Source organism: Trachurus trachurus (genome assembly GCF_905171665.1).
Source record: "Trachurus trachurus genome assembly, chromosome: 22".
Taxonomy (NCBI): domain Eukaryota; kingdom Metazoa; phylum Chordata; class Actinopteri; order Carangiformes; family Carangidae; genus Trachurus; species Trachurus trachurus.
In genome coordinates, this window is record NC_139907.1 from 8,159,458 (window position 1) to 8,173,473 (window position 14,016).

Below are 14,016 nucleotides of genomic sequence, written 5' to 3' on the forward strand. Positions count from 1 at the left end.
TTATACATATAGTTATGTTAGCTATAACATTTGGGAATTTTATATGTCCTGTGGTAAGATGTGTAACAATTAGTTGTGTTTGAATTTTTGAAGAGGAGGTGCAGCCAGGTCCAGCAGAATGCCCTAAAGGTGATACACTTACAGCCTAAAGAAGAAAAAAAAAACCCAATACATTTATCCCTGTTTGGTTGTTAGCGATGGCAGCTTTACTGGAGCTTTGTTTGATTATTGCCTCCAGTATGTGGCCTGTGCTGTAAACTGAGGTGGCGGCTTGTTGTAGCAACTATAATCACAGGAAAAAGTATCCTCCCAGGTGATATAACCACAGCGTGTTATTGGTAGAACTGTCAGACTTTGAATGTGCTGCACAGCACTGCTGTATCCATAAACGGCTAAATAACCTCCAAACAGCTTCCTATCCATCGTAAAGATTCTCTGCAGATCAGCATTTACTCAGAAAAAATAAAGAGTGGAAAAAGTTGAGTTGAGACAAATCAATGAAAGGGTCTCTGGTTTCCACAAATGTTCAATAAAATATAAATATTAGCACAACTAGTAATGTATTCGGAATTGGATCTTTGTTGTAATATCCAAAATTATCACCCCAGGATATTGTTACTCTGCAAAACAATTATCAGCACTAACAAACCAAATGATTGCAATGTGAATTATGTATTATCTGTGTTTTGGCTTATATCCAGGATGATGTGCAGAACCCACACAGTCTAAGTAGCCTGATAACTTCCATTAACATGACTATATCCATTAGAGCTGATGTGAAAAATTAGATTGAAGCAGCCAGATGGATGTTAAACTCCACTAATAAATAGCTAGGAAGTAACTGTTATTTGGCTTTACTAGAGGTTCCATTTATTTAAGAAGATCCCCACCCCTAGCATATCGCTGTGCTTCTTTCTGTGTGAAATCTTTCTCATGTTCTGATGCCATCTCTCTGCCAACAGCTCCCAGAGTGCACCAGCTGGAGGGCAACGTGTGCGAGGTCACATGGGAGACCATCCCACCAATGAGAGGGGATCCTGTGAGCTACGTCCTCCAGTTGCTGGTGGGGCGAGAGTCAGAGTACAAACAGGTTCGTCGCCACACGCAGACACACTCACTCTCTCGCACACTCGAACACACACACACACACAGGTCATATGAGGACAGTGTTTCCAGTCCCGACTTAAATTATTTGGTTCATTCATATTTCTGTGGAAGTGTGGTCGTCTACTGGGAGGATTTATTCCCGTCTCCTCGAGAAGCAGAAAAACTCAGTTAACATTGATGGGGTGTCACAGAACACTCACACAAGACACAAATTGGCACATTGAATGATAGAACACACACACACACACCTAGACATAATTTTGTACATGGTGAAATGAAATACAGCTTTCCTTGTTAATCCAGAGTGCCTGCAGTATTTATTGAAGCCGAATTACAACACAGTAATAGCTGAGGAAAGTTTCCAGCTGCACTTCTGTGTGTGTGTGTATGTGTATGTGTATGTGTATGGCGTTGGGCGGCTGGCAGTTGGAGCGATGAGGGGACGAGTAGAGCTCAGCCGAGAAGACATTTGTCTTCGGGGCCATTTTACTTTCTGTTATTGAATTACCGAAAGGTTGGAGGAAGAACTGCTGATACCCACCGCTGGTATATGTGCGTGCAAGTGGGATGTGTGGCTGGCTGCTCATCTCATTGTGTGCACACGTCAGCTGTCGATACAGAGCTGTGATGCTGCTTTTCAGATGTTTGTATATTTCTCTTTGCCTGTTTGTTCTGTTTTTCTGAGGAGACCAGTCAAAGCATACACACTTCTGTTTATGTTCTCTGTCAACTGTTAAATTAACAAATGTAATTCATGAACAAGTGAAAACAAAAACACCTTTGTTTATGAAACACATGCACAATTACAACCCACTTCCTCAGCTGCTCCCACGCACAGAAAAATCATATCCTTTTTTTCCTGGTTAGCTATTCTCCTACATGTATTTGTTGTGTTCTTTGCGTTTAGTTCAGTTACACAATGAATGAATGAAGGTGACCTGTCAGAGATTAGAATTAATGCCGCGTCCTTGATCCGTCATTGCATTATAAAATGAGCTATGTACAAGAAATAAGCAAATAAGGGATGAGTGTCTTTTCCAAGGACACCTGCTGTGACCTTCTGTCACTTGTTAGTCTTTGTAACTAACATTCAAAGCAGCATCTCTCCATCATTTGTTTTGTTTTATATTATGATGAAGTGGTTTTCAAGACAAGTTGTGCATCCCGAAGCTCGTAATTTATACCTTGATGCCAGAGCAGTGGGGAGACTGCTAACGTCCTTGAGTATCACATTATGAGACGTGGTTTGTGTGGCTTGGTCAGATATCGTGTATGTGTTTGAAAGAGAAGCATTTGATTATGGCAGGGAATGGGTTTAAAGGTCCCACTGATTTTCATGTCTTTGTTACTTATGATGCAGGTCCATGTTTTCTATATATTCATAGTGTGAAATTATGAAGGTGCTCAGTCCATAGGAAAAGTGCACACAGCCTGCTTACAGGAACTATGCCTGAAAATGAACCGTCAGGACTTTAGTATCATTGTGATGTCACAACAAACCGGTCAGGCCCAAGCCCCGCCCACCTGGATTCTATATCCTTGAAGGATTTCAGATCCTCTTTTCTGATTGGCTCTTCACCCTGTTGTTGAGTGAAGAGGAAGAAAAACCACATTTTTTTTTCTTGGTGGTTAAAAACTCAGACTCAAAGTCTCAAATAAAACAGGAAATGTATTAAATATGGGACCTTTAAAAAAAAAAAAAACAGGACTCACTCAAACTTTTCTTCTTCCCTCACAGGTTTTTAAGGGAGAGGAGGGCGTGTACCAAATCTCTGGTCTCCAGAGCAACACAGACTATCGTTTCCGTGTGGGCGCCTGCCGCCGTTGCCAGGATACATGCCAGGAACTGTGTGGACCACTGAGCCCCTCCTCCTTGTTCACGCTTCGTCGCCAGGAGACGGCGTCATCGGGAGAGCCGTGCGCCGTGGAAATGGGCAAAGGCTCGGGCCTGATCTCGAGCGATGAGCGCTTCGCCGCACTGATCGTGTGCGTGTTCGCGGGCTTCTCCATCCTCATCGCCTGCTTGCTACAGTACTTCTTCATGAAGTGAGGGAATTTTAACTATCGGATAGAAAGAGAAAGCTAAATCACAGAGAAACTTTAAAAGAAAACGTCTATGAAAGAACAGAATGAAATCAAAACAAACACTTGAGATGTACTTCTAAGGCTATGTATGTTTTTCCTTTTTTTTTTTTTTTTTTTAGTCAAAGTATCAATTCAGGCTTTCCACACATTGTTCCTGTCGTCTTCTGCCTTCACTTGGTTTGGTCTCGTTTCTCTATCATGTCTCTGTTGTCTTCGTATCACTGTGTGTTTCTTTTGTTGAGGATTTCTGTCGAGGGAAGCCTTGTCTTAGCTGTACCTCGGTTGGGAAAGAAAACTGATAATCAAGCCTTAAAATAGCTGTGAGCAAAGCAGTTGCTCCTCAGACTGACTTGCATGTTTTTTATTTTGTATCTTTTTAAAACATATTCGATTAGAGAACATGTATATTTCTTGACGGTCATTGCCTTACAGTTTTTTGTTTTTATCAATGTTTAATTTGCAATTTTTTTTTGTTTTTGCTGCAGTCTTTATTCATTCAGCCATATTCCAATGTAGGCCTTCAAAAGCTTTAGCCGTTCATACCTTATTATTCAGTTTGTTACTACTCTACAGGCTGTCGGTCGACTCATGCACCTGCTCTCACATGCAGACTGACAAGAGACACAATGCGCACACATCTGTGCAGACTTATGTACATATACATGCACACATGTACAACTACACTCAAGCAATGACAATGAGAAACACACATTTCCTCCTAAGAAGGCAATCGCATATCTGCTCAGCTTTTAACGTTCAATCACTCACTCATTCAGCTACCAAAGTGATGCAATCCATGTGTGGTGTAAGATGCTGCTATCCTGTGATTTTATATATCTAAGAAAGAATGGAAAACCAGTAATCTAATATATATACACACAATATATATATTATAACAAATATCTATGATGCTATAGAAGTGATGTAATATAAGTGATGGCTATGTAAGGTCTGAAGTACAGTGTAAAAGGGGAGGAGTATACTCTAGGTGCTCACAACAGCAGCTCTGAGGTCAGTTCAGTAGCTCGTGCAAACATTTGAAGGAGCCCTTAAAGCGCTGGTCTCGGATCAGAAGAATATGAACCCTTGTAGGTATTCAAATGTTGGGCGTAAACTGGCTTTAGCATTTTTAGGAAGTCGGGCTAGGATCGTGATTGAGTGATTGGCTGCAACTTTACCAGGAAAGGGGCTCGGGGCTTAGTGTCGTGAATGCCCCCCCCAAAACCCACCCCACCCAAACCCAACCCCCCCTTCCCCCCCCAACCGTTGGCCAGTCCTTCCATACTCTACCATCTCAAACACCATCTCTCCAGCCTATTTATCTGCAGCTTTAGTAGCGATATGCCCGTAGCATCACAGATCCAGAGGTGCTATCAGCCTGCCAGCTAGCCACCCTTCTCAGAGCTGTGTGTATGTGTGTGTGTATGTGTGCGTGCGTGCGTGTGTGCGTGCGTGCATGAGTGAGTGCAAGATAACCAGGAAAGCCATTAGGAGTTAGCTTGAGCTTTACCCCCTTGAACTTTAGCCAGCTGCCGGCCAGAGCAGCGCTGAAGCTGTAGTTCCTCCTTCTAGCTCGTCTGTGAATCGATACATTGGAAGACTCGTCTTCTCTTTTCTCCTCTCCTGCCCATAATTATCTGTAATTACCTTTTTGCTCTGGCTGCTCCTCTCTCGCTTTCGATCCATCCCATCTTTCTGCTCATGCACTACTCTCCTCTCTCCCTCTCTCTCTCTTTCTCTCTCTCAATTAAAAGGTGCTTTATTGACATGTAATCAGAGCAGTAGCAAGTCTGTGGTCTCTCCTCAGACAAACATGTTCTCTGGGGACATGAACTAATGTTCACTAACCAAACAAGCCTTTGACAAAACACAGCGCAACAGAACAGGGCATTGTGACACATGTTAACGCCCCATTACCCGCCCCCCACCATGACTCTCGCCCGGTTTATTTTTTTTAACCCCCAACCTGCAAAACAAAGCCAAGGTACAGCCCAATAAAAACCCTGATAATCCAAAGAAGTCACCCTGACCTGCATGATTAACGTGCAACATGTCCACTTTTTTGTCGGGCGGGGATGTGCGTGGGGGATTGGGTGGGAACAGAGAGGGGGTGCGGTGGGGTGGTGGGTAATGGTTAGCTCTGATTGGCAGCCTGTAACGTACCTCAGGGAAAAGGCCTTACAGAGGGGAGATCTCATCCCGTCATCCCCCATTGCTGTCGTCGTCATGATCACGATCATCATCGTCGTCGTCTTCATGTTAGCCTCTTTCTCTCTCTCTTTCTTTCTCTTTCGCTCTCTCTTTCTCCTCTCCGTCTTCCTACCAGTCCTCCTTTCATTATTTGATGCTGTATCTTGTCCTCTGTCTATGCTGTGCCTTGCTCCTGTATGTGTCAGTAAGCAAAGTGGTTTACTAGCTCAAAATACCTTTGCCAAAGTTGATGGGAAAGTTAAGGTAGAGTTCTTTTCTAGGTTTTATTTATACTATATATTTGCATACAGTACTTTACATGCCAATTACAGTGCAATCTTCATTTATTTATTGTTTAAAGATTAAGAGACAAGTGTAGTTATATACTAATTTTTTTTCCTTGTAGCATGTTTTTTTTTTCTTTTTAATTTTTTTTAATGGATGTATGTTAGATTGTATGATTAAGGCCAGCATTCCTTATCTCAGTAACCCTTTAAGTATTTCTCTTACAGCTGTTGGGAACCTGTAGCTCATCAGTCCATGCCTTGCAGTTATCATTGCTGTTTCAAACATGTAACCAAATGCCTATGTATTTTTTTTTCCTCATCTCCTGTTTTGGCCATGCACAGCCGAGCAGTTCTTGTAATGCTTAGACAGACATGTAGCAAAAAGCCAGGCCTTAGTGTCAGTTCAAGTCATTGATATTGGGATAAATGTCGCTGCCTTTGGCTTTTTTTTTTCCTGATTAGTGTTATAATGAAGCTTCTGATATCTTTTTACTGTTTTATTGCCAAAGTGCAGGCTTCTCGTGTCCACTAGATGTTGCATTTGCAGTCGTCTAAAGGGTTTCTGTGATGTTCCTCTGTAACTACACAGCATTACGATTATTATTATTGTTATTATTATTCTCTCAAAAGGAAAAAAAAACATTAACTTGATCTGTGATTATGCTTCTTTTCATATTATCTTTTATTATTTTGTTTTGTTTTGTAAAGCAAAATGTGCCATTTTGAAATGTGTAGCCCCCTTTTGGAGGAGAGTTTTTAACACAACCTGATTTCACACTGAAAGGTAAACATATATATACATATATATATCTCTAAATATATATATCTATATATATTTATATAAAGGCAAAAACAATCATACAATGATTTCAGGCAAATGACAACAATAATAATATTGATGATTCCTTGTTCAGGCTAGTGCTGGTATAGTAGTAGTGAGTATTTTGTATCCAGTATTTTGCTAAGAGATGATATACAGAGATATCTATAGAGCTATAGAATGAGATGGTAAATACATTATGACTAACAGAGTTGAAGCACTTTTTTTTATGCCGAGCATTAGTCTTGATGAGGTTAATCCGAGCAGGTGGGGACACGCATCCCCTCCACTCTGTTCCAAACACTACTGCCAACGCCGTCTGTTACATTCATTGGCATTATTCTGTCGTTGGCGTCACTGTGACATTGGCATTACTGGAGCACGGTCCTGTGCTTCTCAAACGGCACCCTGCTCCCTGCAGAATTTCAAAACTACGGCAACAAACGAAGTACAGTTCAGAGGGAGCGAGGGGGGGGGCCTATTTTTTTTTTCAGACGTGCTCATAGTGTGTCTACCTACCTATAGCCTGTTGCATTTGTAATTGACAGGTAATGTGTGAGGGTGTCCTGTCCTTAAACCGCCCCCCCTCCCAACGTTATATTGCCCACCCACAGCCCCACCCCGATACCACCCCACCCTTATTCTAGCCTTAATGCCCCAGTGGGAGAGCGGAGGTTCGCCTCGTGTTTGGCCAAACTCAGGCCAGTTGTGTTAGTGTTGAATAGTCTGATGTTAACGCAGTGTTAACTGACAGGCTGTGTGTTTGTGGGCAGGGTACTCCCTTTATGTGTTTTGTTGTTTTTGTTTTAATTGTTTCTTTTTTTTGTTTTTTTGTTTTCAAATGCTGGTGATTTTTATAGACGCCCCACCCTTCCCAACCCCCCACCTCAACACACACCCCCGCAGGTCCTGCACATTTGGCGGTTATATAAAGAACGAGAGACTATTTTTTCGCCCAGCAACCCCACGTCTGTGCCTTCTGATCAGTTTTTTTTTTTTTTTTTTTTTCCTTTTTTAATTTTTTTTTCTCTTTTTTTAATGTTTTGTACGTTTTACAGTAAGTAGAGATTTTGACTGAGAGATTGGCGATTTGACAAACGTACAGAGATTCACAGGTATTTAACTATTTTTTAAGCGAGACAAAAAAAAAAGAAACATATTTTTACCTCACGATTTAAAAACAAACATTCCAATGTTGTCATGGTCTACGAATTGAAAGAAAAAAAAGAAATTCATGCATTTCTTCTTGTATTGTAAATGTTAGACAATTTCATATGCATTATATAAAAGAAACTGCCATATCAATTTTAATGTATAGATTTTTGCAAATACTACCCTATGTATGTAAGACGTAACTGTATCGGTAGCGTATATATAATATATTTATGCCCAATAAATGTTTTAATTTTTTTCTGACTTTGATTTAAACTGTTTGTTTTATTGTGTATGTCATCACAGACAGTTAATACACACTGTTCAGCATTAAGACTGTTGTAATGATTGCTTTTCCGCAGATAAACACATAAGCTACTGTGTCACATGACAGCTGAATCGCAGGCATGCAATAGCCACTCCACTGTCAATGCAAAAACTGCTGTCCTGACATTTAATGTTGTCGCACTATTGATTTTTATCTTCCGGATTTAATAAGAGATTGATGATTCTCCCCTCATCAGAGGCACCTTTATGGGATGCTGTAAACACAGCTGAGTAATAATCAATATTCATAATGTTAGGGTTTAAATTACGACTAATACTCTGAGTGATGTCTCAAAAACAGTCATCATTCTTCAAGGTGGTGACATTTTAAATGTCAAAGACTCATTTATGTAATTAAAGACAGCTTTGTCTTTTTTCTTTTTTTGAACTCAAGGTTTCAAGGGTGTGAAGCGAGTGTACACGTGTCTATTTATGCGTCTGTGTGACGGTGTGTCGGCGCCTCCAGATTTACTCTCCAGTGGCCTCGATAGTGTTTAGCCAGATAGCTGGGAAGAGTAAATCACACACACTATTATCCCCCGCTGTCCCTGAGGGCAGCCAGACACAGACTGCTACACTGCACGCTCAATTCTCCTCACCCCACAACGACCTGAGGACCACAGGGAAATAACAGTCCTTTGACCTTGTGTCTTACTCCTGATCATTTTGTGGTGTGTGGGCGTAGCTTTGTTTAACGTGGTGTAGAAATTGAACAATTAAACACCAAAATAAACCACTTCTGCTATTTCACCCCTATCTGTTTTTAATGACATTTTAGGACAGCAACGATATATTACAGAAACCCCTGCTGGAGGAAAGTGCACTGTAAGCAGTGGCTGTGCAATCACTTGTTTCTCCAGACCGTGAGATGGTGTTTGAATAAAGCTGAAGGATGAGGCACTCAGACAGTTTCAAGTGGTTCTGTTAGTTTGAATGACTGATTGTGCTTTGATCATTGCTGTGAGATGCAAAAACTCTCACACCGTTGAAGCAACCGACCTCTTGTGATTTTCACAAACACAGTCTACTGCGAAAACCTTTCAGCTGCTGCCTTGAGGGCAAAATCAAAAAAGAAATGAAGTGTAATGTACTTTTGTGGGTTTTTCTGTAGCAAAAGTCAGAACACTGACCAACACAATCTCATTATCAAACTTTCATGACTAAATGTAAGAAAACCTTTTATGCCCAGTTATTTCTGGAGACCATGGAGCTGTCCTGGCGTCAGCAGTCTACACTTTCCAGGTGGAGAATTAAGTCATAAGAACACTATAGCTACAGTAGCACACATAAAGGAAATAACCCTTTTGGTCACTGATGTTGAATTCATTTTTAACTATAGCTTTAGGGGAAACTAATAACATTTCTAACTTAGTCTGCACGTTCTGTAATTACCCATTTTTATCAGTGCTTGAAGCATGCACTGGTTTGCACTGCAGTACCAGCACTTCTTTATGTCAGGGTGTATTAACTTGCATTTTGGCACTCTCCATTTCAGGTTTTGGCTGATTTGTTAACCCAGTTATGTGATCCATGTAGATTATGCAGAAATACCCTGTGGACCTCTCAAAAAAAAGTTGTTTAATCTCTCAAACAAAACAACATAGTTTTGTGCACTACTACAGCATGAAAATCTGGCTGCAAACTCACCAAATTTTGCCCCGCCCACATCGCCATGTGATTGGCTATACACCACGAGTAACAGCCTATCAACACTGTAGACCACACACTCTGATGAGCAGGCTCACCTGTTGATTCAAGACACACCACCGATGAGAGAGTGGGAGAAGGTGGAGGAGGGGGGGCACAGTGCTAACAGCTATGCTAACACAACTGGCATGTAAACAACTGCTGAACAGTTGAAGTTGCTAAAAGCAGCAGAGAGCTCTTGGTGTTGGAGCAGAACCAGTGCTGTTAAAACAGAGCAACATTAAACTACAAGTAGGCTACAAACCCCAGAGACTGAAAGTTAGCTGAGAAACGGTGAGTAAGCTACTGGCACTTTTAGCACCAAATATTAGCATGCTAAATTGCTAAACTCAGATGGAGAACATGGTAAACAGTACACCTCCTAAACATTAGGATAGCAAGCACAGCCATTAGTAGCATACTGACATCTAAAGGCATTTGTTTCACTTTACATCCTTCAAAGAATTCATGTATCCATGTATCTTTGGATTGCACAAAAAACAATACAAATCTTTTAAAACATTTTTAATGGGTTGCTAACTTGCTAAGTAGGTTAGGCTAGATGGGGCTATGTCCCCACTGGCCAGAGTCACTTTCTCATTGAATTTAAAACAACTAAAAATTGCAATTGTGTTCCTGACTACTTTAACGAAAAAAAATATATCAATTATTCATGGAATAGAAATATTTTATCATGTCTCAGTCTAATATCATGGCTATACTTATGGCTACTTTTAGCCCAAATCTTCAACCTGTAACATTCAACATCAAAAAACACTGTGAGGGTTAGAGTCATTATGGGACAACCATAGACTGTATGGGGACAACCCAATCTGCAATGAATTCAGAGAATCACCCAGAGACTACTGTTTAAATGGATGCTTCCTGCAGGACGTCTTGTTATTGTCAGAAGTTAGCTCCATAAATATAACTGGGTGTAGACACAGTCATCTTCTGAACTCAGTAAGTTACCACCAGGACTCATATTCTCCGATAACTGTGTTTGAATCAGGTCAGCTAGAAGCACAGGGGAGGTGTGCATAAATGCCTGTTTGTGCATCAGCTAGCACAAGTTAACAACAGCTTTAAGTGATGCCACCTGCAAGGCCAAATAAACAGGCTGCCACATGTACAGCACACGCTGATATATAAATGGAGGCCTTTAATCCCAGCCTCTTTCCTTTGGTCTAAATTTACCATGTTCTTCAGTAATTTGCTCACTCTGTAGGCTACTACACAGCCCACGTCGGAGTAAATGGTCGTGAAGTCTGACTCACTGACTGAACCTCTCTTCTTTCACCTTTTGTTTTATTGTCTATTTTAATTGCATTTTTAATGAGAACCTCTCATTCTCACCTGTGTTCATATCTATTCTTCTTTTTCTCACCTGTCATCCACCCACTAAATTAAATGAGATAAGTTTTATTTCATTAATTTATGGGATCTCCCTCATTACCTTGGGGATTTTATGCATTCAGTGCTGTGTGAGCTCACATTCACACAGTCTTCTCTATTCTTTCATTTGGTCTTCTCTATTCTAAGGTCAGCTATGTAAGGCCACTGAGGTGACTGTCTCTCGGCCTATACTGTACTGACAATGCTAACATATGTAACGTGTAATAGGGGATATAGAAGAGTCACAGGAGAAGATTGCATGCCCTATCAAGGTGTGGTGTGAGTCGGTTCACTGTGAGTGATGCAGATTTTCCATCAGTGATGTGTGGAGTGGGTGCAGGAGCAGTGTTAAGTGGTTTATTAGTTTCCCAAACTGATTGCCGTGATTTGCATCTCATACCCGAGTGAAGTCTGTGTTGGCTTGCAAAAAATGTTGTTTATAGAAGAAAAGCAAAGAGAAAGAGAGTTTTTTCTTCTTCCTTTTTTTTTTTTTTTTTTACTGTTACAAGACTTAACCAGATACAACAGGAGATATTCACAGACATTTTCAGAAAAAAAAGAAAAGAGAAAAAGGAGAAAGAAAGAAAATACAAATCTATTTTTACTTTTAATCAATACATAGTAGATTAATAAATAGTACGTCATGATGTCAGTATGTACAGTCAAAAACATTCATGAACACATACATTCTTCAGAGCCATGAGGCCACGTTTTGAAATCCAGTGCAGGTTGGTGGAGGCTGCTGCGGTGATTTGGCTGCTGTGAAACCATCTGAGGTCACATCATTGAGTGTGTATAGCTGTACAAAGCATATTTACAACTTAAAGCGTATTTACAACTTAAAGCAAGTATACATCATCACTTGAAGACAGTTCACTGATCCTCTTTGTCCAAAAGGCTGCAAGATACACAAATTACAAAATTCACTTTTATTTTTTCCCATCTGCTGCATCATTTAACAGATGGATGTTTTAAAAAATCTTCTTGCAGAACTTGTGTCGTGACATTTTGTCAAGGTTGGCACCTTTGGCACATTGCAAAATGTTTCTATTTCAGCTCACCCACCAGCATGCACGGTTTAATCACCCATGAAAATAGTTTCCAGTGGGTGCCAAAGTAGCTTCACTCAGGTAACAAAATAAATCTGGCCCATACTCAGGCCGCATGCTGTTGTTTTCTGTCGGACCAGTGTGCACCTGTGTTCCACAGCCGAGGCCTGGCTCTTATACAACATAATTGTCAGATGCTATTTCTACATCTGGACTGATTCTGATTCATTGTCAGACAATACCAGAGGATAACATCCAGAATCTGCCCACACCCTTACAGAAAAACCACATGAATTTCACATGCGATTCACTTGTGAAAAATTTTGCCTGCTCTACATTTTAGCACATGTAAACACATGTTACCATGTAGAGCACATGTGTAAAATATGTTACCACATGTGGAAAATGGGTTTACATGGGAATTCACATGTGATTCACATAAAATTGGGCCAAAACCACATGTTTCCCATGTGCAAATAACATGATTCCCATGTGCAAAATTTTGCACATGTGAATCACATGTGAAGTTCATGTGGTTTTTCTGTAAGGGCAGATGTGGAGGTAAATGGGTCAGGTGGACCAGGGGTATATGAGGCCATATGTACTGCAAATCAATAAGATACACAAGATATATATAAAGTTTACATTGTGCCTGTTTGATTTAACCATTGAAGACGTTACTCTGCTTGTTCGCGCTCAACAGTTTTAGGAGTGGGGCTCAATATGTGCCAAACAAGACTATGGGGCAGCCAACCCTCCAAGCTGACTACCCCTTGTAGTGACACCTCACCTGTTTCTGTGTTGCTTCAGGCATTATAACAAATCTGACAAATGACAAATCAGCTGTATGTTTTGTATCACAGGATCCACAGATTGGCACATTGTCCCCACACACCTGTAAAAAGCAGAAAAGGCTGACTGTACATCAGTACACCTGAGATGACTGAAACACATAGATCAGTGATGTTAGAAAATCAACCAGTGGTGCACAATCTTAAGCCTGAGGCATTTATGGTCACTGATAATATTTACGTACAGTATAGCAACATGTAGCTTTTCTCTTGCCTAATGCATTGAATGGTTTGCAGCTTGGATAATTTAACAAGACAGAAAAACTAATCACACTGCTGTATCTTGGAAATGTTTTGCATTCTGTAAATTGTCTCACAGTCACAAAAAAATAACTCCTGTGAAGTTCAACATAATACAAGTCATTTCAGGGACCGTCCACCAGCTCCACTGACCCCCGTTGGCAGCATCAACACAGCATGGACTTGAGTCTCCAAGATGCCGAGCGCTGAGCATATCAGATAATAGTAAGTGTTTTTACAGCTTCACTCTCTCTCCAACTAATTACATGCATCACATGACAACTGGCACGCAATACACACATGCAAATACACACCCTGTCTCTCTCACACACACACACACGCACACACAAACAAACACACGCACACACACAGCTACTCTGCCCCTCTCTACAGGAGTACAGAGCAGCGCCACAAGGTCTACAGTGCTTTCTTTGTCATCCAGAATATGAATACAATATAAGGCAATCGTAAATGTCTATGGTATCTACATATGTGTGTATGTTGTTGTTGTTCACATTTGGATCAATAATTAGTATAAGCACTTCAGGCTTTTGTGTATTTTTGCACTCCACCAGGCATGGTTTGGCAAATGTCTGAAGAGTGGGGGAAAAAAATGCATTGATGCACGTGGACAAAGGGAGACAGGCGCTTGCAGCTATTTATGGTTCATCCCTGGTTCTTTCAGTCTCACACATATAGGCAGGTGATGCGCTCACGTTTTCTTCAGTCCGATAGACATAATGGCTTTTAGGGTCGATGTTCTCAACCTGTGAAAACACAAATCTTAACAAATCATATGCAGACACTGTGACGGTCGCGCAGTGTGT

At 40.8% G+C, this 14,016-nt stretch overlaps 1 protein-coding gene across 3 annotated transcripts in view; it reads left to right on the top strand.

Moving 5' to 3' along the window:
- fndc3ba (fibronectin type III domain containing 3Ba) overlaps nucleotides 1-7,894 on the top strand; it is a 102,061-nt gene extending 94,167 nt beyond the window's left edge. For all 3 annotated transcript variants that reach the window (XM_083998165.1, XM_083998166.1, XM_083998167.1), the window contains exons 26-27: nucleotides 963-1,090; nucleotides 2,846-7,894. In XM_083998165.1, the coding sequence (XP_083854291.1) occupies nucleotides 963-1,090; nucleotides 2,846-3,157 (440 nt within the window). In that variant the 3' untranslated portion in view covers nucleotides 3,158-7,894. The remainder of the gene's footprint in view (nucleotides 1-962; nucleotides 1,091-2,845) is intronic.
- Nucleotides 7,895-14,016: the final 6,122 nt, after the last annotated feature.